The sequence below is a fragment of the Saimiri boliviensis genome, chromosome X (assembly GCF_048565385.1).
Source record: "Saimiri boliviensis isolate mSaiBol1 chromosome X, mSaiBol1.pri, whole genome shotgun sequence".
Taxonomy (NCBI): domain Eukaryota; kingdom Metazoa; phylum Chordata; class Mammalia; order Primates; family Cebidae; genus Saimiri; species Saimiri boliviensis.
Genome location: NC_133470.1, coordinates 88,494,101 through 88,520,428, shown reverse-complemented (window position 1 = coordinate 88,520,428; position 26,328 = coordinate 88,494,101). Strand labels below are relative to the sequence as shown.

The following is a 26,328-nucleotide window of genomic DNA, read 5'->3' as shown; positions in this document are numbered from 1 at the left end:
TTGTCACGTTTGTTCTCTCCCACTCAAACTCTTCCGCCATCAGAGGAAACGGACTATCACCTAGAATCCAGAATCAAACAAGGGCATTCTTTGGTGATTAGCATCACACATGACAGTGATCTCAGGCAGGACCTGGAGTAACAGCAAGGAAACTCTGACCCCAAAGAAAACCCTTGAGTGTGGGCTCTCCACATCAGACTGTGTTTTATCACTCAGAGGAAAGCCCCATCAGGTGAGTTGGCGGACAGAGACACCAACAGGAGCTTTCAGTAACAAGTGGAAAGGCAAGACCCAAGAGCAGTGAGAACTCTAGCTCATGATGGCCAAATGATAGGTGTTATGAAGGCACCAATTAATGACAATCCTCCCTGGTTCAAGTTCTCATGTGCAGAAGAGAGAAACTGTTCTGGAGAACCAAGGGCCACTGAGTGCAGTGAGGCTGATGGCAGGTTCCACCACAACGGGCTATCCCTAAGACCCAAAGGGACAATGGTAGATGCCAAAGGGAGAATCTGGGTTCTAGTTTAACCCCAAATCCCAGGCCAGAATTCAAGAGATTCCTTTGAAGAGCTCTAACATGCAGGATGGACTTGGGAAAGGTAAAGGAGCTGAGCCTCTATTTGGTAGTTTATACCCAAAGTCCTTCACACAGTCAGGGATGAACAGCTTGGAAACCTGACAGACGGCAGTAAGATTAGGCAGAGAGAGAACAGTCAGTTTCCCTCTGTAGCCAAGGTCAGGCTGCTCCAGAGTCACCTGGCTTACCTCCCAGCACAAACCCCAACATTTTAAGTAATTCAAGAGCACGGCAGGCTGGGTGTATACCCAAAACAATTAAGAGTAGGGACTTGAACAAATATTTGTACATCCTTGTTGACAGTAGCATTATTGCAAGAGCCAAAAGGTAGAAACTACTCAAGTGGCCATTGGTAGATGAATGGATAAGGAGAAGGTGGCCCAAAAAAAAAAAAAAAAAAAAAAAAAAAAAAAAACAAAGATGAATGAAGCAGAGCTGTGCAGCCATTACAGCTGTTAACCAAGAACTGTCAATAACATAAAAAAAAAACAAGCTAACCATATCTTGCTTTTATGTTAGATCAAAAAAGCAAGATACAGAATATACGAGTAGACTGCAGCTATGTAAAGCTAAGTATGTCCACATCTGCGTATATGTCTGTAGGCAGGTAAAAGAGTGAAAGGAAATACACCAATCTCGACAGTGGCTATGTCTCAAATGGTGGGCTTTTCATCTTCATTTTTCACATGTTCCAGATTTTATGCAAGAAGCATTTGTTACTCTGATAATAGGGTGGAGAGACACAGTAACTATAAGATCAAACCACAAACAATGCAAAGAAAAATGAATATTTATTCAATCTCCAGATGGGAAGGGGTCTGTGTGTATAACAGGAAAAGATACAGAAAAAACTATCACACAGGAAAAGATCAATTTGTTTGATTACATTAAAATGTGAAACCCATAACCAAAATTTAAAGGCAATTTCACACAAATGGAAATACAAATGCCCAACCATCGTACAAAGAGAACTATGATCAAGGTCACTAATACTCAAAGAATGAGAAGTTAAAACAGGTTACCACTTTCACCTATTACCATCAGGGTACTTATTTTTGTTTCTTTATTTGTATGCATGCTTACTTTATATTTCAGTTTACTACCCACTAAGGCAGCAAGAGAGCAGGAAGAGAAGCAAAAGAGAGATGTTTTGACAACTTGGCACTGAGAGACTATACTAAGAGAATAAACTGAAATACACAAAAACATTTTCTTCACAAAATTGAGCAACTCGGCATTATTTACAATACGGAAAATCTGGAAATACCTAAATTTCTAATAACTGAAAGAAAGTTAAGTAAATTGTTAAGACTACACAATAAAATGTATTACCAGCAATATAAAGTATCTTTGTGAAAATCTGTAATAAACACATGTAATAGTGAAAAAAGAACATAAATTGCATGATAAAGAACACAATATGATCACAACGCAAAAAATTCACACCCCCAAAAAAGACAAGATATTTACTGACAATATTCATGTATTTGTCCTGCATTTCTATTTTTTAATTTTTCCATAACTGACACATCAATTTTATAATTAGGAAAGAAATACTTATTTAAAGTAAAGTGAACACAACATTCTCTAGCAACATTCATTCCATCCCACAATACAGTCTAGAGAGTCACAAAAACCTCAGCCTCCTTTGGAAGGGCTGGAGGGGAAGCCCGGTAGTGAAGAATGGTCATGAATGAATGGGTGAAGAGAAGGAAGGGACAACCTAGTAGGAGGGAGGCAGGGATAGGCAAGGGAAAGGTGGGGACCAGTTGTCACACTGGTCGGCCAAGGAAAGGGGCATTGTGGAGTCAGGGAAGACTCTGACTGCTCAGCAGAGGTCTGTCTAGACCCAGTAGTAGGCACTGACGGTGTTATTAAAGGATAGGATCAAAGAGAGATTTTAGGAAGACACATGGATTCTTTTAGGGACAGGGGAGGAAAGAGGAGGGGTGGGTCAACTACTTGGAAAGAAAGGGAAAAGGACTGAGAAGATGGTAATGGAAGTGGGGAGGAAGGGGCTGACTGCCTTAGTGACTTCCATACCAAACATACTTTGCTCACCTCCAGGTAAGTCTTTGTGGGGAAAATGAAGGGTAAAGAAACAGCTCATAGGAGGAACTTGCCAGGAGTCAACAAATTCAGTTCAAATCCAAAGAAAATCTAGGAGTCTCCAAAGAAAATCACGGAGTCCCACTGTGTCACCAAGGCTGGAATGCAGTGGCATGATCTTGGTTCACTGCAACCTCCACCTCCTGGTTCAAGCGATTCTCCTGCATGGGCCTCCCAAGTAGCTGGGATTACAGGCGTGTGCCACCATGCCCAGCTAATTTTTGTATTTTTAGTAGGGACAGGGTTTCACCATGTTGGCCAGGCTGGTCTCAAACTCCTGACCTCAAATGATCCAACTACCTCGGCCTCCCAAAGTGCTGAGATTACAAGTATGAGCCACCATGTCTGGCCTCATACATACTGGGTTTTAACAAGCCCCTCAAAAAAGTAGTTCTGATGCTCCCTCATGTTTGTAAGCCACTGAACGATGGCCATTCAAAATGTCTCTAGTTCTGCTGTCAGCTAAACCATACAAAAGAACCCCTCCTCAAATGAAACAGAGATTTGTACAAATAAAGTAACTGGAAGACCAATAAAAAGTTATGTACAGCTCAGTGGGGTTGGGGAAAGGTTATATGAAGCCACAAAGATATGGTTTCTCTAAGCCAAGCCAAGGTAAGGAACTATGGAGTAGGCGATAAAGACGAATGCACTGAAATATGTCAAAAGTCACACTGAACAGGATGATAGCAATCACGAGGATGAAGAACAACAAAGAAAAAGCTGAGGGAAACCATCGACCAAAGAAAGTCGAGGCTTCCAAAAGAGACACAAGCTTCAGGATCAGGAGATGAACAGGGCCCTTCAGTCATGAAGAAATTGTTGCCAGAATAGTCAGTCACCTAACTGCTTAGAAGATCACTGTGTTACCATGTATACCTCTATTATAGGCTAATTAATTTTAAAATTCTAAAATTTACTGATTTAATATAATATCTTGTCATTTTTGGTAACAATTAATACACTGCAGTAACCTAATATAGTTTGCTGTATTTTGTTTCACCCACATTTACCTGGAAACACTGAAGACTCTGTAAAGAGAAAATTACTAAAAATTACTCCTTCACTACAGGACATTAGATATTTAATATTTATTTAGAAAGCTGTTGACACTTCCGATGACTCCTGATAAGCTTAAACATGTTAATGAATTGTAAATATTCCATCTCTTTTAAGATTATATACACTAAGCTTTTTACTACCACTGGCCTTTCTGGATGCTTTCATATTTAGAGAATATAGAACTACATTCTGACAGGTTGAAAATGACCAAATATTATACTAATGAAAAGTCTAACAGTCCTCAAAATAATTTAGAATTTAATGTTTTCTTAAATAAGCAATTAAAAGTAGGATATTTTCTGCCTCCAGAATAAACACATCTGCAATCAACCATCCCTAAAGAAGAATACTGTTTTGAGTGACTCATTCCACCCATGGATATAGTTATATCTTCAAATGTTTTCCACTGTGAACAACAGTCTTTTAATAGATGGCCATTGAGTTCAAGGGTCATATTATTTGCTAACAAATTATTATTTGGGCCAGAAAGTATCTGAAAAAAGTTTAACCAAATTTCCTACACATCTCATATCTCTATAGTTTATTGAGCATTATTTATTATTTGATGTACAAATTCTACATTAATTACTTCATACACATTTTATCTGTACATTTTGAAGCCCCATGGTCTTAAAAACAAAAATAAAAGACAGACTTTAAGACATTGGCTTCTGGTATTGTTTTAACTTTAGATTTGAAAAAGAAACATGGATTACATGTTAACATAATATTTTGAATATATTGGGCTACATAAGATTTATTATTAAATTATAAATAAAATAATCAGGAACTTATTTTGGTGCCTAGTTTGACATATGGTTACTTTTTGAAATGCAGTCAATTCCACAAATAATCAAAGTATTCTTTGTGTAGAATGCTATGTTTGGTTATTACATATGGTCTTGGTATTCAAAGGTATAAATGACATAATTTGAGTTTGTTTACTTTGTATTTATTCAATAAATAAGCTGTAACTGTTTTAAAAAGAGGGAATTTTTTTTAAAAAACTGGTCCAATTGCCAAGCATAAATTAATAAAGACTAAATGAAAAGGTTTGGTTGTTACATATTGTCAGGCCAAATTCTTCATGCATGTTTGGATTAACTAGCTCTCAGGCTGCTTCCAATATTATGGGTAATCACAAAACAACCAGCTCTAACTGCTCCTCTCACCAGCTGGAAGGGAGCACATTACATTTGCCATCCATGGTTGGCAAAACTCAAGGCATCAACGACTGGAAAAGTTCTCCACCTTGGGAATCATTATACATATTGTGATCCTGCAGTGGGTCAGAATCCACAAAATACAGTTCCCCTGCATGGATGTCAGAAAAGTTAGCCAGAAATTCATCAGGATTGAAGCCAACCCACACAGTATACCTATAGTCTACGGTGCGTATGGAATAACCCATGATCTTTATATATTTTAAACTCGGCTTGTCAGAATTCTGCTGAGGGAAGTCTGCAGGCCGGGGATACTGGCTATAGGCAATCAGTTCACGGGGATTACCAGGGAGGTATGGATCCTCTTCCAAGCCATGGAATCGAAAATGCTTCAGAAGGTTCTTGCCTTCTCTGCACAGCTCAATGTGAAATGAAGGAACTGGGCAGCGAGGTGGAACCTGCAGTCCTGCAAGTCCAGCCAGCGTGGGAAAAAGAGACACGAGTTCCACAAGGTCCGTGGATTGCCTGCCTGAAACAAGAAGTGACAGAGCGGAATGGGTCACATTATAAAAGCATGCCCTGGCCAGCCAGGATCAGTAAAGAAACTATCTGGGCACCACATGCTTTCTTTTTTTAATTTACATTTACCTTAAACAACAGATGTTTAGAAACACCACCACCTCAGCACCTTACCCTGCATTGACTACTCATCCAATCAAATAGCAGGATGCAAAATTAAGGTCCCAACGGCGTGCTGGCATTTTTAAAAACAACCTGAATTTTGGAACCACCAATGTCGTAACTGATTCAGGCAAGGATCATCAATTAAGGCTAAAACCACTGGGTACAAAAGTATGTTGAGAAACAGAATATTCTGAATTCACAGGATCACCCCACACATTACTCCCCTCTGGATATCTGCATTAGATTCATCTTTTCTTTTTATTATGGTCAAATACACACACCAAAAAATTTACCATCTTAGCCATGAAGTGTCCCCCAATGTGATACGATGGGAGAATACAACAGCCTATGTAGTACACGTGTCAAAAATGTTTACCCTGAATGCAGTCATGTGGGAGGAATCCAGGCTGTGGGACGCTGTATAAGACACCTGGCTTGGATACTTATAAAAAGATGAGGTCAGGGAGATAATGGAGCCAGAACACGGAAGGCCACTGTGACGACTTCTACCCAGACCGAGAAAGAAACATAAGAGGCTCCGGTGCCGGGCTGTGACATGACTTGACTTGGGTTTTAATGGGATCACTGTGGCTGCTCTGAGGTGGAAAACCTAAAGGGGATCGAGGGCACAAGCAAGCAGACCATTTAGCAAGCTGTTACAGTACGTCAGCACAAGATGGCGGCAGTCTGGACCAAGGCGGTGGCAGGGGAAGTGGTGGGAAGTGGTACACACAGAGTCTGAATGGAGTCACTGGCTTGCTCACAGACTGACTATTGCGTACGGAGTAAGAGAAAAACAGGGTTTGAGATGATTCCAGGATATTGTTGGCATGAGTCACAAGTCCCATTTCTTGAGGACAAGAAGAGTGTTGAGGGAAAGGCTGAAGATGCAAGATGTGAAGTGTAGCTCTGGACATGTTAGACTGGCCAAGCGGGAAAGGCTGTTGGAAACAAAAGTCTGAAGTTCAGGGAAAAGATACAGGCTAGAGATAAAATTTGGAAATAAACCGAAAGGCAGTACAGTTACACAACTTTCTAAATTGCTGAACACTTCCCAAAAAAAGTTGTAGAAAAGATTCTCAACCAATCAGAAGATCTTTCCCAGCAAACAAAGGGCTGACATCATGCCTTGAAATTGTTAACCTTTCTATCAACGACATGAAAGAAGGCAGGGGCATGCAGTGCACACAAATCAACTGTGCAGAAAGTAAAATTGGGTAGTACAAAGCAAGTTCAGAAAGATCCAGAAGGCCAGAATGATGGTCCAGAACCAAGACAAATTTAAATAGGAATCAATACACAGTACAGGATTTAGATGTTAAGGATGGATTAAATGCCTAAGTCCAGAAAGGGGGCAACCTGGTTTAGCGTGGTTCATAGAAGAGGCACTCCAAAAAGAGCAAACGTCATACATTATTTCAGAGATAGTACACAGCTTGTCTCTGAAATGCACTGGGAAGATCGAGTCAGCATAGAACTCACAAGAACTCACACAGGTTGCCCACACCATCCAGGAAGGGTATCTGGTCCAAGTGATATTCTGGAAGTGCTTTCTCAAACTGAAACTTTTTGGGAGACGGAGACCAGGACAACCACGGGTCTAAATACTACCTTGTGACAAATAGGTGAAGGACTGGGGATTCCAGCCTGGAGAAGAGAAAGTATTGGTGGAGGGATGGGGCAGAGGTCGTCACTGCTGTTTTCAAAGCTTTGAAGGACTGGCACATGGAAGTCAAAGGAAACTTGTCCTTCACTGCTGGGGAGGGCAGGGTAGAATCACCTAGCAGATTTCACAGATCCAGTGGTTCACCAAATTGATGAGCTGTCAAAATGGAAAATGTACCCCCCACAAAGAAGGCTGAGTCCCTACCAAAAGGGTGTAGCCAGGAAAAGGATTCTATTCATCCGTTATGGGGGCAGCCCCTTCCTCTAAGCTCTGGAGCAGACTCCTGTAAGCTGTACTACAGCCCTCCCCATCTTGGGGATGCACCTGATCCTTTGTCCATCATCACCCCACAAGGCTCCTTGTGGACAGGGGCCATACTTGTCAGTTCTAGTTCTGTCACTCTTTCCTCACCCAGAGCATGAGAGATGCTCAGGAAGCATGTGCTGACCACAAAATGTTGAGAAGAAATTCCAACACAAGGCAGGAAGGGGGGTCTGTGTAACCCCTCAGCCTGTGAGTCAATAAAGTGGTTCACATATAAAGTAAAGGCACTCTTGCTGTCAAGCACAATCATTTCAGCATATTTGATACCTGGCTCCATCAGCTCTGAGGCGGAATGAAAAGGGTCGACATAAGGGAAAAGCTTCTCGCCTGTCTCCGGAAGTGAAGCTGTCCTTCCAGGAACGTAGAACATGAGCGGAACACGGGTAGCAACATCAAAATTGCTGTATTTGGCCCATTCTCCGTGCTCACCTAGAGCCCACCCTAGTTCATAAAAAGCACAGAATCATAGAAAATGAATAATCATCATACCACAGCTTGTTTATTTTAGAAACCATTTCACTTCCTGTTGTAAAAACCAGAGGGAGTAGAAACTCATCACCTAGAAGAAAAAAAATTCACTTGGATTTACCACAGAAAGTGTGATCTCAGCTGAATGCTGCTTTATTCAAAGTCAGCTATTTGTCCTCAATGAGGAAACTTTAAAAAAAGAAAACATAATTAAATTCCCAAACCCAAATATCTGAACACACTACTAGCAACAAATGCGTAATGTTGGTCTCCGAGGTGGTCCCCACGCAGATATGCCCCCGCTGCTGAGACACACTCATTCTTGACCGGGTGGGAACCCTGAAATCTGTAGTGTCACCACTGCCCTGTCCTGTACTTACCGATCTTTGACTCCTTCCCTAAGAGGTCAAGTTTTCAGTTTCGGGTATGTGCCACCTAAAACTGAGCTGCGGAACTGCAACACAATCATCAAATTCAAAACAGCCAAGGACATCCTGGTTGATTTTTAAGACATACCATAGATAAAGTAAACCAAAACCTCTGATTCCAGATCCTTAACCCCAATTGAAAACAATCCTTCCGGCCTATTTGAAACATCCCTTACAAAAGATGGTTTGAATACTCCAAGTTGGAAATGACCAGTCTTTTAAAGTTACAGCACCCTTTTTGATACAAAAAATGTGCATGACAGAAATTGGACACTGAGTAGTGTTGTAAAAATAACCAAACATACCAATGGCTGCCAAGGGTAAATTAGAGAAAGTGTTGAAATATACCGTGCAGCATGAGACCTTGCTGGCTCTACGTAACAGATGACGCTGGGGCTGCAAATGGTGTCCCAGCCTCCCAGGGTCTGTGGTCTCCCGAACAGCGTTAAAACCTGTTCTGAGTTGACAGTGCTCTCCTAAGAAGACCCCAAGTCGAGAGGAAGCTCTTACCTACCAATCAATAATCAAAGCAGACTTGATACCCGTCAGAGATGCCCAGTGATTGTGGTGAACACTTCCTCTCTCTGGCTGTCAGTATTGGGGACTGCAGTGGGAATTTTCAGATAGCTCAGTGGAGCTCAGGGAGAGAGGGAGTTCCCCCCACCCCAGTCAGTCAGCCCTGTGGGCCTAGGAGTAGCCCCACTTCTCGACCTCTCCACTCTCTCCGGGAGGATGAGGCAGCCTTGACCCACCAGGGCTGATGAACGGGTAGGCTGTAGGCAGGCTCCTAGGGCACCAGCTTAGAGGTCACGTTGTCCCTTTTAGAGTCAGTGTGGCGGGAATCTAAAAGGTCGAGGATTGAGGAACCTGCAGGATGGCAAAGTGAGGGACCCCAGCAGTGGGACCTCAGGAATCTATCCCCAGAAGTCTGACTGGGGCACCCGTGGAGGCTCTGAAGGTACAGGAGTCGGGCACTCTTTGGCACTCTGAATACTGGCAGGCAGACCTCGGCCTCTGTCAGCTATTGTGAGCTGCCCTGCACCAGGTAGAGGTGGCCCCCAGGCCCGGCACAGAGCCTAGCACATGGCACATGCTGCAGAAATAGCTGTGAACTGCCTGACTGCAAGATTGCATTGACTTATCTCGTGCTGGGCCTCAGCCTGTGCTGCTGCAGCCAGGAGCAAATACAGGGGAAACTCTGGCTAAGGAGAACATGTGCCTGTGTGGGCCCCAAGGATCCATCTTGAGATCAGGAGGAACAAGAGCCCAATGACCTTGACAGGCAGCTCAGGAGGTTTCTGGCTCCTGCCCCAGAGGCCCGAGATGAGGACGTGGCAACACAGGGAGGCCCAGGGAATGGCGAGCTTGAGGAGAGGTGGCCAGACCACTTGAGACACTTGAAAGTGCATTTTCCCATGCTCAGAAGTGCAAGCTTCTGAGACCACGTGCAGAAACCAGCATGTTTTACTAGCTCCCAGGCAGTTCTGATGGAGTATGTCCCAGGAGGGGACTCTGAGGTGGGCTATTTGTAATCTACGGCAGCTGCCTCACAACTAGAGTCTGTTCATGGAGAAAAGGAAACTGAGCACTGAGGGGTCAGAAGCAGATGGCAGATCATCAGGAATATGTGAAAAATTATGCCACCTCTATATATAATAAAATACTGTAGACCTTTACAAGGAAAAAGTAGGTTTCTGAGAAATGATACAGAGATTGTCTATGACATTAAGTGTACAAAACCAGGGAATGTTAACAGTACACCCAGTGATATACATGTTACAAACATACACATGTATAATGCATATCCCTGTGTGCATAAGTGCACGACTGAAGGCTGGTAGATGGAGCCCTAATCCATTGGCATCTGTTAGCGTTGAGCAGGTGGGAGAAAAGGGCAAGATGTGCTGACCTGGATTATATGATCTGTCTCCTTTTTTCTTTTTATGATAAGCATGTTATGATTTACTGGTATCCTATTTTGAATTTGATGAAATGAAAGAATTATTTTTTCTTTTTCTAAGTATGATAACAGTATTATGGTTATCCTTCAAAAGAGGCAATGTTTTTCAGAGAGAGTGATCAGAAAATGGAACCATCTGGGATTTGCTTCAGAACAATTGGGAGATGGGGAAGTGGGTGAAGATAAGAGGAACAAGACTATGTGAGTGGGAAACCGGGGAGCTGCTGTTTTATTCTCTACTCTTGGAGTGTGGAAGAATTTTAAAAAATGCTTTTAAAAAGATAGTTCCATTTTGGAAAAGAAGGAAACAGCCTTAAAGGAGATAAAGACATGAAAAGCCTAGGCTCTCGGTAGAGAAGACAGTGGGAATAGGGGTGGGACGGCTGGAGCCAGGCCTGAAGAGCTTGCTGGGCTCTGCCAGGATTGTTCCGGATCGTCTCCATGCAAACTAAAATTCTCCAAACCCTCCAGGTTAAAATTGGGGGTTATAAGAGCTCTGCCACACAAATGGAGGGTTCTTGCTGCATTCACCAAGAAAAAAAAAAAATTTCTACAAGCCCCTCCCTGGCCCACCCACACCTATTCCTCAAGTGTCTAAGGTAGAGGTCTCAAGCAGGACTAACAAGTTGATCATAAAAATGCCCCAGGATCCCAGACTCAAGGCACCACTGTTTCACAAAAGAGAACATACCCATGTTTATGGCAATAGCAATTTGGAAAAGGATGTTTCAAAGGAAAGTTCAGATACTTTGAGTCACCAGGGAATTTCAAATGGCTTACCATGATCCGAGGTAAATGCAACGATGGTGCTGTTGGCCAGGTGAAGATCGTCCAAAGCACTCAAGAGGTGACCAACCTGTGTATCCAAATATGACACAGAGGCAAAGTAGCTCTGGCGGATTTTCCGCTGCAAATTAAGACAATGAAATAATGAGAGTGACTGCAATTTGAATTGCTGTGGCATACAGATACAATGCTTGCCTGAGCATCTCTCTCAATCCCATCCACTTAGTTGATATCCTTAATGATTTTCTCAGTCAAGACATAACACTCCTTTTGCTGCCATCTGTATCATTTCGCCCACAGAGTCACAGCAACATCTTTAGGTCTAAAAATAAGATCAATTTCTAAGCAAATCAGATTTCATTTTAGGGCACAGATCACAGTGGATTAATGTGTCACTTACTGTTCCCTTCTGTCTCCTTAACATATTCTGATGGACTCCAAGAGATAAACATGTACACAGAAACTAATCCCTTCAGTCCTAGAAACACAGGCCCACACATGCTCTGGTAAAGGTCACAAAGATACAGCTCAGCTCTGTTAATCTCTTGTGGCTGCCATGACAAAGTATCATAAACTGGGTGGCTGAAAACAAAAGAAATGTATTGTCTCCCAGCTCTGGAGGCTAGAAGTCCAAGACCAGGGTGTTGAGAGGCCATTCTCTCCCTGAAGGCACTAAGTCGAAAAATCTTGCCTCTCCCTGCTGCTGGTGGTGGCCCTTGGTCCGTGGCACTCCTCGGCTTGCAGCTGCATTACTCTGTGTCTCCATCTTCATGTGTTCTTCCCATGTGTGTCTCTCCCCTCTTCTTATAAGGACACTGAACATACTGGATTAGGAGCCCACCTTACTCCAATATGACCTGATCTCAACTAATTACATCTGCAATAACCCTAATTCCAAATATGGTTACATTCTGAGGTACTCAGGGGGTTAGGACTTCAACAGCTCTTTTCAGGGAAAAAAATTCATAAATTAACACACAACAACAATGCTAACTAAGCCTTTTCCTCTGATCACTTTCTAACCCAACAGCAGGATACAACTGCTTATCTTCATAGACCATAGCTGTTACGCGGAGGTCATTTACTAATAAACTCTCAGTAGGCAGGAGAAGAGTTAGGGAAAGACCAGAGAGCAGCACATCTTTCATAGTCTCCGAACCCAAGAGGGACTTTGGGAACAGCCAGGTCATGTCCTGAAATAAATGAGTCACTGGTCCCTCCTGGGCTCTCATCCCAAGCTTGGTTCACAAATGCTAAGGACAAAGATTAATCCTACACCCCAACAAGGGGTGAGAAGAGAGACGTGACTTCTCAGACCAGCCCCTGCCTTATCAGCTGGATCCACCAGCTTCTCACCACCCCTTCTCACTTGCAGTCAAGAGAAAAGATCTACATCTAGCCTTCTAGCAGAATTATGCTGAATCCTGGTCTACTTATACTTTCTGGGAGATGAAGTCTTCAGTGTGAAACCTGTGGAACTTTGGTCCTCCTGGGGACAAAAGATACCTGTCAGGATGGCTGTGTCCTATACAAAGGTATTCTCTCCTTCCTATGCTAGCCCCTGGACGTAAAGCAGTAAGCAGACAAGGTCCTCACCCTTAATGAGCCACCCATCCAGTGAGGACACGATCATGGAGGCAGAAAAATACATAATAATCGGTGACGCCCACAGCTGATACAGGAGAATAAGCCCTCAAATTGACTGGGAGTTTTAGGGAAGGCTTCACAGAGGAGTTAGCACTGGTCAAGAGGCACTGCAGTCAGACAAATGGGGCTCAGATGCTCCAAGCTGGGGCTGTGGTGCACACAACGGTGTGGAGTTGTAACACAGCAGGTCATGTTTGGAGCCAATGAGTAGGCCCCTGTGACTGGAGAATCAAATGGGAGGGCAGACTGGAAAGTTAGGTCCAAGCCAGATAATACAGACCAAGTGGGTCTATCCAGAGAGTGGAGACTCCAAGTTCCAGGTCAATGGAGTCACTGAGGTCTCTCAAGGCAAGAAGTTGATGTAATCTGGGCTACAAGTTATTAAGAGTCCTGCTGCAATAGGACACAGACACAGATTCCAGACGCTTTAGACAAAATGGTACTAAACCACTGCTGGGTACGTAAGAGGTGCCCACCACACTTGCTGAATGAACAAAAGAAAACAAGACCCACTGAAGTGGTCCAGAAGCATGTGCTGAAGGATCCAGAGGACTGTATGGATGTGAGAGGAATTTAGGGGGATCAAGTAGTCATGGGGGCAGGGAGTAGAGCAAGAGGAGGTGCTGAGGAACTCAAAGGTGGCTCCAGGTTTCACATTCAGCTGGTGACACAATTTGCTGGCATGTGGGGGCAGGGGGAACAAGAGGAGGAGGAAGGAAGGAGAAAAGACAGGGCAGGGGTGGTGGCCTGGCCATGCGGAAGCCTATGGATCTGAGGTCTCCAGGGTCATCTGCCTGGGAATGGCTCTTGCAGGCAGGTGAACACACATATCTGAAAATCAGGAGTGGGGCCTGGGCTGAAGAAATAGTTCTGAAGTCATCTGTCAAGGCTCAACTGAGCCCAGCTGGGGAAGAAGGGGTGGAAAGGACATAGTGAGGGGCCTGGGAAATGGCACCTAAGTGGCAGACACAGAAAGAGGAGACTGTCAGGGAGCCTGGAGCAGAGGAGGGCCAGAAGTCTAAAAAGGAAGCCTGGGAGGCCAACAGTTCCAGAAGGGGTGGAGCTGGCCAACAGTGAGAAAGTGACATGAAGCTCAAGGAAGGTCAGGACTCACACAGATGGATTTTATTGGCCACTAAGGTCAGTGCTGAGGTCAGAGAGTTTAATGGGTTGGGGAGGCGGAAGCATGTGTAGAGAAGGATGAAGAACAAATGGACAGTGAGGCCACAGACACAGCCAGAACAGCCCAGTTGCCCTCGTTCTGCCTTGGAGGTCAGGTGATGGAGTGGGAAGAAGAAACAGGCACAGGCAATAGGGGTGGCACTTTTGCAACTGAGAGGTATGAGAGCAGATGGAGAGGCTGCAGGAAAGGTGGGTGAGAAGACTTTGCTCATTCTGATTGCAGACGTGGGAAGCAGGAACAGTGTGGGGAGTCTAGGGAAGCAGCCTCAAGCCCAGAACATGCACACACAAAATTGCAGATCTCGGTGACGGAGATTATGACTAGAGCCCATTCACCAAGTACATGCTAGGTGGCATCTGATCCTCTGAATAGCACGTTAAGGACTCCAAGACTCAGAAACGTTAACTAACTTGCCCAGAGTCACAAAGCTGATAAGGGTAACAGCCAGGATGCATACCCACATCCATCCCATCCCATTCGAGCCCCTCCCTGTAGCTGTCCACCAGCCTCCATTTCTACAAGAGAAAAGGTGCTGTCCACTGAGAAATGGGCACGGGGTGGCAAAGGCATGAAGGGGAGGAGAAAGGGAGTAGAGAAGAAGTCAAGCAAACAGAGCAGCTGCAGAGGACCAGTGAGACGAGCTGAGCAGAGTTTGCCTGGGCTGCTGGGACTGGAGGCGGGGCATCTGAGGGCCTCCCTGCTTCCTGGGGGCATGGATTTCCTCCAGCAGCTTTCAAGACTTGGACTGCAGAGTGGAGAGTGTCGCTGGACTGTCTAATGATAAGAGTATTACAGGGGCAAGGATAAATGGAGAAGTATGGTGAGCTGAGCACCTGGGAAGAACAGTAAGTCACCTACTACCAGGCCTTAGTAATTCAGGGAAGCAACAAAGCCAACAGGCCCTAGACACAAGGCGGACACAGAAATCCACACTCTGGCGATCCCCATGAGGTGGAGCAAGAAGGTATTAGAAGAGGTTGTGGTTAGTATGGTGACTCAGAAGGAGCAGGCAACAAACTCCTGAGTGTGGCCCCTGAGGTCACTGGTTCCTCTGGAGCTGAGTTAGAAGGCTGGAGCTGGAGAGGGCCTAGAACTGAGATGCTCAATAGTGCAGTGAGATGGGCTTAGATGCAGACATCCAAAGCTGCAAGAGGACAGTGAGCAGGCCTGAGTTCAAGGGGAATACAGGGATGGCACAAGCACGTGCATGTGTCAGCAAGGTCCTCTGGGTCATGCTATCCACCAAGTAAGGAGGGGACTAAGAGAACTTTAAAGAGACCGCTCCATGCAGCTGACATGGTTCTACACACTTCTATGTGCGCTCTTTGGTTCATGCTGAAAATCTCCAAAGTAGATGTTATCATGGAAAAACTTTATCCATCTTGTTTTGGTTTTATAGAGCAGAAAACTCAGGGAGGTTCAGGAAGGTAACATGACTTGGCAGAGGTTAGGCAGCTGGTGTGAGGTAGCGCATGAATTAAAACCCACACTGCTGGGAACCAACAAATCTAACCACAGGACTTTGGAGTTACAGTCCCTGGGGATGAATCAGCTCCACCCAGCACTAATTTTGTGCTGTCAGACAAGTCAGCACACCTCTCATGCCTTGAGTTTCCTCACCTAGATGACAGAGCAGGTACTCCACTAAGTCCCCATGAGGACTAACGGCAACAGCACAAATGAATCGGCACCCTTACTGGCACATAGTCCATTCTGAAGGGTCATTTTAAGTGACTGTCACTAATAAAGCAAGGGGTATCTGTATGTGGTGGTTTTCTTCTGTGTTCGTTTTAAACAATACACTATAGCTGGCTCTTAAACTTCTGAGTGCATCAGAATCACCTGGTGTGTTTTTTGTTTGTTTGTTTGTTTGTTTTAGAAATGTCCGTTGTCAGGTCAGGTTCCACACCTCCGGTTTCCAATTGTGTAAATCTGAGTGAGCCAAGACTCTGCATTTCCAACAAGCCCTCCCAGCAATTCTGAGGCAGGTAGTCCAGGAAGCACACTTTGAAAACACTTCCATCTTCCATTCACTATAGCTTGCCTGCCACAGCATTCATGCGAGAAGAGAAGGGGAGGGTTCTGTGTGGAATATTCCAGAAAGAACATTAGTCAATACGTATTCTGCTCTCTCCAGGGAGAAAGAGTGACTGATGAGTCAATGTGAGGATTCTAATTGTGTGGCTGCTCTGCCCCTAAATCATGGCAAAGGAATGGCAGACATCACAGCTAGATGGTACTGGCTGGCCATGATGGGGTCCCAGTTCCCTCTGCACAAAGGCCCTGCTCACCAAGCCATCCCCTGAGAGTGACAACTAGCCAGGGTAGGCTTTCCCACAGAGAGAACCTGCAAGTACCACCAAACTAAGCTTGGGAGTTACCCATCACTCTACGATTAATGAGCTGTCACCTGAATTAAACAGTATCCCCCTGGGTTAGGAATGGTCACCCAGATTGCTTCCCCACCTCTGTGTCTACACACAAGTCACCAAATCTCTGGACATTCCCTTCTTTGTAAGGTAAGACACTGGCTGAGAGGGTCCTGATCCACCAGCCTTGCCTGTGTCCTAAATACCTATAGGACACCCCACCCCAGCACTTTGCACGATAACTCACACAAAGAATGCTCTTAATAAGACATTATAGATGGAGTTGTGTCTACTAAGAAGAGTGGTTTCACCTATGACACTGTGTCATCAGTGTTCAATACATCCCCAAACTATGTCCTTGATACCTGAAAGTCCACAGGAATTGGGCCATAGGGCACACTGATGTTTAAGGCTTGGACGTCTTCCCGTTGCCTGATGTCCATCCAGGGGTTGTAGGCCACAGGGGGTAGGCCATCAGGGACCTCAGGATCGGGGGCCAGGGTGATGTTCTCCAAGGGATACAACTTCTGAAATTCCTTGGGGAAAAACACAAAGCCACAAGGTTGCCACTCTTCTGGCAAAAGCACAAGATTGTGGCTCTAGTAGTGTCTCTACTGCCTTTTCTCTAAGCCTGTGATGCATTTACATGGTGGCTCACTCACATGCCCCATGTATTCGTCCCTGACATGGACAGTGCAGCCTTAAGTTACTCTCATGAGATACCAATGGCAATGAAATATACAACTTCTGTTTCCTACAAATTGAGCAGCAACCACTTTCTTCCTTCATACAAACAGATGCCCTTCTGTTCCCGTCCCCACCTCATGCCCAACTAGAAAAAGTATGGTGAGGTGTTGGATCCCAAAACCAGCCCCAGGTTCAGTAATTCAATAGAACTCACAGGATTCCGCATTTAGCCTCACTCACAGCTATGATTTATCACAGTGAAACACACTCAGCAAAGAAAGAAGGCACATGAGGCAAAGTCTAAAGGAAACTAGGCACAAGCTTCAAGTCTTCTTCCAGGGAAGTCACACAGGATACACTTACTTCTCCCAGCAATGAGTTGTGTGACAATACATGTAAAATGCTGCTAACTAGGGAAGCTCATTAAAGCTTCATCATCCAGTTTTTATTTGGGACTGGTCAGGTAGGCAGTCTGTCTGAAACATACCACAATTCCAGGCTCCCAGAACAACAACAAAAAAAAACCAGGGGTTCAGCATCAACCACAATGTTTGTCTAAACATTTAAGCATAGTAAGCCAATTCCGGGAATAGTGGAAACACTTCGGAAGTCAAAGTTTCCAGATGCCAGCCGAGGGCTAGACTTATAAGCAGGCCTTTCAAAGAATCACAGCCAAGCCAGTTTTGTTAACTGTTTTCTGCAAAGAGGCAGGAGAGGTGAACCTCATAGCCTTCTTCTATCAAGGGGGCTGACACCCCCTGCTAGGAAGGCAAGATCCCCTGGGCCAATCAAAGCAAGATACTTGCAGCATCAAAGAGCATACTGCTGGTCTCTATTCTCATTACAAGTGACGAGCATTCTCTGCAAAGTCAAAAGGATGGGATGCTCAGGCCCACATAAAACATGATAGGGAAAAATGGAAAAAGATTCTAAAATAGAAAAGACTATATACTCTAAATGACATACAAGCAAGTACAGGATTCGAGGTTCCAAGAAGCAATGCAGTGCATTGTGTTTAGAGGATCTAACCTGACAGGCTCAGGGGGAAAGGCAGTTTTTAAAGAGGGCTTCACCTTCCCTGGGACTGTTTTGCAAGGGTATCCCTTATTACAGGCTTTGGCAGCCAGCTCCGATTCACTTCTCTGCGATGATCTCACTATCCAACCCAATATGTGCTCAATAAATTCAAGGAAAGGAAAGCAAATCCTCCAGCAGAGGGAATGGAAAGCCAAGCGCTTCGTACAAGATTCTTACATGTTCTTGGCTTTGACCTCTAAATCCCATCTTCACCCCACTGAGTACACTAGTGCCCATCAGGCATCCATGGTGCCTGGGGATGGCAGGATGTTGCCATCTTCCCTGTGCAAATCCCTCCTTCAACAAACAACATAGCTGTGGCGGCTATGCTGGATCAGCCCTTAGCCAGCTCTTCACCTTGGGGTATCTGAAGGGAATGTGTGGCTTATGATACCCAACAGCCAGGAAGAAAGGACTGGCTGATGTTTTCATCTTTTTCAACAACCGTATGGCTTCCTCAGTGCTCTGTTTGTCAGGCAAGGTACCCTCAGGCACATCCACCACATCCACAGGGCAAAGCAGGTTGGCATGGAGTTCTCCATCTGGCCCCCGACATGTCTTTCAAAACAAAATACATAACATCAGCTTTTTAAATGCAAGAAATGGAAGTCATGAAGGCTATACACACTGATTTAATGTTCACATAACCAGCCCTCCCATGTTAGTCATTCAGACTGAACAGAGACATCAGAAGTAGAACTGTAACAGAAAAATGCAGCTTGTTTTCCAGGCAGGGGCCAGAAATCCACTAGCACTTAGTTTCTTGCTATTAATACTCTTTCTCTAGATCATAACTAATTAAAAGAAACCCCAGTAGACTAATTATCAAAAAAAAACCCATCTCTAATTCAACAATGAAAAGATAAACATGCCAGTTAAAAATGAGCAAAGGATTTGGATAGACATTTCTCCAAAGAAGACATAACAATGGCCAATTGCACATGGAAATGTGGTTAACATCATCAGTAATTAGGGAAATGCAAATCAAAACTACTTCACACCCAACAGGATGGTTATAATTTTTTAAGATGGAAAATAACAAGTGTTGACGAGGATGCAGAAAAATTAGAACTCTCTTACATTGCTGACGGGAATGTAAAATAGTGGAGCCACTTTGAAAAACAGTCTGGTAATTCCTCAAACAGTTAAACATAGTTATTATGCCCCCAAAATTAAAAATATATGCCCATAAGAACACCTGTACAAAAATGTTGATGGCAGTATTATTCCTAATAGTCAAAAAATAGAAACAACCCAAATATCCATCAAGTGATGAACTGATAAACAGAATGTGGTACAATAGACAATTATGCAGCCATAAAAAGGAATAAAAGGCCAGGCACAGTGGCTCATGCTTCTAATCCCAGCACTTTGGGAGGCCGAGGCAGGTGGACTGTCTGAGGTCAAGACTTCAAGACCAGCCTGGCCAACATGGAGAAACCCCATCTCTACTAAAAATACAAAAAATTAGCTGGCTATGGTGGCACATGCCTGTAATCCCAGCTACCTGGGAGGCTGAGGCAGGAGAATTGCTTGAACCCAGGAGGCTGAGGTTGTGGTGAGCTAAGATTGTGCCATTACACTCTAGCCTGGGCAACAAGCACGAAACTCAGTCTCAAAAAAAAAAAAAAAAAAGAATGTTGCTCTTTCACAGCCCTGCCTTGCTGACCCCACCCTTGAGCAAGACAGCCCAGCACCCACCTCAGACCACTTGTTCATCTATATGCATGATTTGCAGCACTCAAGGGGGATTTAGTGTTGTCAGACCAGCCACTTTGAGAAAAAATAGGTAAGGGGGGAAATTACAGCAGGGACTGGGCATTTGTATGTGAGGCCACTAAAAAGGAGCAAGATGGCTTCAGGGAATTAAGATGGGATCTTCCCTACTCAAGCCACAAGCCAAAGGCCAAAGCCCACAGTTTTCACTGTGTTCTAAAATGCAAAGCTGTCACGAATTTAGAACAATACATTCCACCTTACCTCCAAACCCTCACCCTTCCCAACATATTGTTTACTAAAACCTCAGCACTACGAGTCACTTCTCAGTTCTCCAGCAGCTTTTCTGAGTTTCTTAAAGGCAGGTTTTAGTTTCATTTATACATTTGGGATTCTTCCAAATCAAGATTTTCTTTGCGGCTTCCTTATTTTCATAATGCTCTAAAAATTTTAAACCCCTGTCAGAGTCTCACCTGCTGAACATACACATTAGGTCAGACAGACACATGGCATGCCTTTCTCCCATTCTGGGCAGAGGCTCCTGGAGCTCAGGCCTCTTTTCTCCCTTCTGTGTCTCAGCATCTCCTACAACTCTCAGCCTCATCCAGAGTGAGCACCAGGGAGCCATTAAATGAATCTGACACATTAGCGCCCAAGGTTTTAGAACAAGTAGTACCCACCAGGTTCTAAAATGAAGCCACCACACCTGTTGGGCCTAATGCTAAAGATCCCAACACTTACCTCTGTCAAGACATTATCACAAATGAAACCTACAACTTCATGGTATATAACCAGCTGCACAGAACATGCAGCATACCCAGTAGTTTATTTGACAGACAAAGAAAAAAGTGGTTCCTCTTCAGAAATGTCACTTTCACAGCCTTACCTTAGTGTTTTCGTACTTCTCAGAGGAGGGATGATAAGGTGGAAAAGACCAGCTATATGGAGAATCATCACTATGGTTAGAAGATATACCTTGAAAGAAAAAAAAAAAAGCTGTTAAATAAAACATGACAAGTCTTTCGACACCCCACTCCCCATAATTAAAACTCTGTAAACAAATAGGCAAGTAGAACCTCCCCTTCTTTGGGGCTCAGTTTCCTCATCTACAAAATCAGGACCTTAGGCCAGATGAAAAAAGACCCCTCTAAAGCCAAATTCTCTAGTTTCTATTTGAGAACTTAGCATCTGACTTCCTGGTCCCTAAGCCCTGATAATTTGTGCTAGGCTCTGTGGAAGGGACCCACAAGGACAAGATCAACCAGCTCCTTACAGCCCATGCTGAAACCTATCTCCCACCCTATGAAGGAGACAGCAGAGGCATCGGCACCACCAAGTAGCTGATGGGGGAAGGAGAGGGAAGCTTAGGCAAGGTCTGTGCCTTACTTGATGCTAACCAAATATTAGTTGAGGGAGCCAGGACTCAAAACCATGTCTTAGAACTCTAAGTTCAAGTGTTCACTCATGAAGCAGAAATCCACCCTTAAGCTTAGTGGCTTACAGTTTATTTGGGAAGACAATATAACAGCACTTGAAACCAAAGAAGGACTGCCAGCTTTCAAAAACATCAAAGTGCGAAGTGGGGGATCCTCCAATCACAGAGGTTATTGTGAGTCACGTGAGGACTGGCAGGGAGGACTTCTAGGAGCCACTGAGGCCTGTGAGGCATCTGAAGGGAAGTGCTGCCTGTAGCAGTTAGCCAGGAGTAGAAGGGATTGCAGGCAGAACCTCGGAAGAAAGGGCATCAGCAGCAGTCACACAGTGGGACTCCAATAGGGAGCACCGGAAGAGGCAGGAATAGACAGAAAGAGGGCAGTGTGTGGAGGGCCTATGAGCAGAGCAAGCCCAGTGGAAAGAGCACACAGGAGGCCAATAACCACAGCTCCAAATCCTGATGTTGCCTCTTAGCATCCCTGCAACCTCTGGAAACTACGTGACTTCCATGGGCCTCCACATCTTCCTTGGGAAATGATGATGATAATAAAAACCCACCTTGGCCGGGCGCGGTGGCTCAAGCCTGTAATCCCAGCACTTTGGGAGGCCGAGGCGGGTGGATCACGAGGTCAAGAGATCGAGACCATCCTGATCAACATAGTGAAACCCCGTCTCTACTAAAAATACAAAAAAAAAAATTAGCTGGGCATGGTGGCACGTGCCTGTAATCCCAGCTACTCAGGAGGCTGAGGCAGGAGAATTGCCTGAACCCAGGGGGCGGAGGTTGCGGTGAGCCGAGATCGCGCCATTGCACTCCAGCCTGGGTAACAGGAGCGAAACTCCGTTTCAAAAAAAAAAAACAAACCCACCTTGCTTGCTGTTAGGAGGATGAAAGGAGTGGCCAGCATGGTAACTGGCACATAGCTGGCACTCAGTGCTGGCTACTGCCATCTTGGAGCAGGCCCAATGTTAACAGAAAAAGGTCCTGAGAACAAAAACTCAGCCAAAAAATGTGTTCCCACAAGGGCTGCAGGGAAAGGTTTGTTCTCTGGGAGGGACATGGCTCTTAGAACCTGATGCCAAAATCGAATCATCAAGAGGGAGGAGGTCAAGCAACATCACTCAGTCCTTGCCTGGCTTCCCCTCCCAAATCACAGTCTCCTCCCTCTGCTGTGCTTCCTCCTCTCCAAAATCATCACTGCCCTCCAGCCACACTCAGGCAAAGGGTGTGGTAATGAGAACACCAGACTGCAGAAAGTTCTCCTGACACTGGGCTTTTGACTGTGCAATAGGACTCCTGACAGGTTCAACTCCAAAACTGGCCTGACTTAGTAGAGCTAAATGTGAGTCTCAACCTGGGCTGGCCAGCTAAGTTCCAGTAGAAGGCTACCACGCCTGCCAGTGAACCATTGAGCTCAGCAAAAGCTACTGAAAACATTCAAATCATCATCCCAAATGATAAGCATCATCGTCTTTATGGGGCTCTTGTCTTCCAATACTTTTTTCTCCATTTTTTTTCCTCAAATTCTCATGTATTACTTCTATAAACAAAAAGTTTTAAAGTTTGTTTGCTTCTCACTATCCCCATATTGGCATTAAAGAGAGCCAGTTTATCAGGCAGCATTCGAGGTCAGGAATGTAAGTCTCTGGCACCCTATACATCCTGGGTACCAGATTACACTCATTTTTGTGACCTAATTTCCAGAGTGGGCAGCAGCCCCCGCCTAAGCACAGCCCCCTCACTGGGCATCAAGTCAGCATCGATGGCCACATGGGAGGCCCTCAGGTGTCTTCACCCCACCCCTAGGTTTACTGAAAGGTACCCTGCAGGGAAGCGGGTGGGGCTCTGAGCTGGGCTGCACTCAACACTGCCACCTCCCCTACCGGCATCTTTCCTACCACCCCAGGAGCTGAAGGACCTAACAGCACACCCTCGGTGGTTTATGAAAGGAAGCAAAGTTCTTTCTATCCTTTTTCACTTCGGGTGAGAACATGAAGCCAAATTGTCGGTTTTTTAGAAAGAAAGCACTGAATAGCGGGGCACTTGCCCGGCCAGAAGAGGCTCTGCAAAGACAGCCCCACGCCCAGGAGGGGATTCCCAGATTCAGGCACCATGAAACAAGAGAAGCCAGACTACAGACATGGAGCAGTACCAGGATGAAAGACTTTTCCCACCGACATGGTTACATAGCCATTGTCTTTGAAGTACTGGGGGATGGTGGAGAAGTTTCCAGCGTGTACCCTCCAGTAGGAGTTGAAGTCGTACAGGCGGGTGGTGTCAGGTCTCCTGCCAGTGAGGAAGGACACACGGCTCGGGGCACACACTGCTTGCTGTTAGGGAGCAGAAGCAGAGGTAAACGTGAAGCAGAGGTAAACATTGTCACAACAAAATAAGTCTGCCACCTCTTAGGTAACCAAGCAACCACCCTCCTGAGTCCCCTGGCAAACAGCTTGGTAGCTGAGTCATGCAGCTCTCAAACCAGCCACTGGGATTTGGGCGTTACCTAGGCAACAGACGGAGTCTTCCCAGAGAGAGAAAGGGAAGCAATCAGCCCCTCAACCCAGCAGATGCTTGCATCCTCCTACGCAATGACCTCCCCAGGCTTTTATCGTCCTACACAATGGCCTCCCCAGGCTTTCATCGTCCTACACAATGGCTTCCACAGGAACAGAGTGGCCAGTGTTGCTGGGGGCAGACTCATGACAGGGTTTAGGGAGCAGAGCCACCGTGTCTGGCTCTCACCTGAGGCTGGGTTGGAAGACCTGTAGGTGGCCTTCAGCAGCACCCCTTCCTTCTGAGCACCAGGCAAGCCCCTGTTCTGGGAGAAAGCTGGCCAGGGCTACCGTGAGCACATTACAGCCAGGGCACACCTTCCACCCAAGGAGAAAGCCACCCTTGTAGGTCAAGCTTTCCCGTGAGTGGACAACCAGATGTTCTCAACCACCATTTTCCAGACTATGCTTCCCTCTAACAAGATGTCCCACACAATCCTCGCCATCTAACAATAGCCGAACCTCCCCAACCGTCAGCACATGAAGAGGCACACATCCACATCTAGAGGTTCTCAGACATACCTGCACAAAGGCATTCTGGAAGAGGAGGCTGTGGGATGCCAGTTGGTCAATATTTGGGGACCTCACCAGCTTATCCCCATAACATCCCAGGGAGGGGCGCAGGTCATCCACAATGATGAGAAGAACATTGAGAGCATCTACACAGGAGGGAGAGGCTTTGGTGAGGCACCTGCACTGACACCACCAGGGTACTAAGAGGCCCAAGGCTGGACCCTGCCCCTGAACAGCCCAGCCAGGGAGGGAGCTGTGCCTCTGCAGGGGTGGGAGTGGGGCTCCAGGAGGAAGCCTGAGTCCTGGGTGGCAGGGTTAGGCTTTGGCCATGGCCTCAAACCTGGGTGAGGGAGTGAGATAGTGAATGAAAGACGATGGAAAGGAAAGAAATTTAGGAAGAAAGAGAATGATGTATGGAGGGAAGGACAGATGGTTGGATAGAGGAATAGGAGGAAAAGATGAATGGCTGAAGGAAGAAAAGATGGAGAGGTGGGGAGAAGAGAGAAATATGAATGGGTAGAAGGTAAAAAGGAAGGATAAACTAATGGAAGAAGGAAAGGAGAGGGGGAAAAGATGAAGGGAAAGAGGAAGAGAAGTATGGTGGGACAGGAGGAGGATGGATGAACAGATGGAAGGAGGGAAGGGAGGGATGGAAGGAGAGAAGGGAGGGATTGAGGGAAGGAAGGAGTGAAAAATGGAGGGAGGGAAGGAATGATGGATGGATGAAAGGAATGGTAGGAGGGAGAGAGAGTAAAAAGAATGGATATAAACAAGGAAGGAAGGATGGATGGAGACGAAATGGCAGAGGGGGCATGAGTGTCACCTGTGGTCGAGTTGGCCTGTGCCTGGGATCCCAGGGTGACGCAGACGGAGCCCAGGACCAGACCGAGCAAGAGAAGGCATAGGCCGGTCCGGGGTGGTGGCATTTCGGCTTCGAATCGACCGCTCCGGAGCGGTGGTGACAGGCTGCAGCAGGCGGCGCGGTTAGCAGCCGCCGCAGCAGCCACAGAGGCCTCCACGTCGGGAACCCATGAAGACTGCGCAACGCAGCCGCCGCCCGGGCCTAAAGGCCCGGGCGCTGGCCGCAGCTGAAGTGCGTCTGTGCGTCTCTTCCCCGCGTCCCTCCCCTCGGGGGCGGGGCCTTGGGGGGGTGCGTCATCCTGCGGCAATGGGCGTGGCCGAGGGACGGGCGCAGAGCGGGGGCGGGCCGGCTGCTTTGCCACTTTCGCAGACTCAGCAGCCCGTAGGCCCCTAGGTGGAGAACTGCTTGAGGGTATTGCGATTCAGTCACTGCCCTTAATAACTAGCAGTTACCCGTCTTTTTGCCTTCGCTTGTGCTATGCCTTTCACTTGGAAGCCCTGCTCTTCTCTCTTATCCTTATAAAAGACACACTTCTTGCATTCCAGGCCCAATACCATACTCCTTCGATGAGGCGGTTTGAGAAAGTCTCTTCCTCCATCTAAAAGGACTCTCTTTCCTATTCATTTCTTCAACTAATTCTTATTAAGCATCACAAATATGTATAACAGGCGCTGTTGGTGGCACTGGGGCTGTATGTCCCTGCCTTGGTGGAGCTTAAAACAATAAATAAAAAAAATAGCATATAGAATGTCGGTGGGCATACGCGATCTGGAGAAAAATAAAGCGTGGGTACGGGGGCATGCTTGTTTTCTATGCGGTGGCCAGGCGGGGCCTCACTAGTGAAGTGACGTTTAAATAAAATTTTGAAGGAAGTGAGGGAGCAAGCCGCGTTGAGATCTGCAAGAAGGGTGCGCCAAAGAGAGAGAGCAGCAATTGTGGAGATGGAATCCTAGCCCTACACTGTACTGTATTGAATACTATTATACCATCCTAATACTGCAAACACAGATTTTCAGCTTCGAGAATCAATCTATAACAAAGTCCAGATGACTTAATTATG

The 26,328-nt window shown here is 45.8% G+C and overlaps 1 protein-coding gene across 1 annotated transcript; it reads right to left on the bottom strand.

Moving 5' to 3' along the window:
- Nucleotides 1-1,349: 1,349 nt before the first annotated feature.
- On the bottom strand, nt 1,350-25,537 carry IDS (iduronate 2-sulfatase). Its single transcript, XM_003939082.4, has 9 exons — nt 25,230-25,537; nt 24,416-24,552; nt 23,494-23,671; nt 20,793-20,881; nt 18,548-18,748; nt 16,792-16,962; nt 11,222-11,348; nt 7,853-8,026; nt 1,350-5,440 (listed from the first exon to the last, which is right to left on the bottom strand). Exons 1-9 carry the CDS (start codon nt 25,330-25,332, stop codon nt 4,968-4,970), a joined length of 1,653 nt encoding a protein of 550 aa, XP_003939131.1. The 5' UTR covers nt 25,333-25,537; the 3' UTR covers nt 1,350-4,967.
- Between the last annotated feature and the right edge of the window lie 791 nt (nt 25,538-26,328).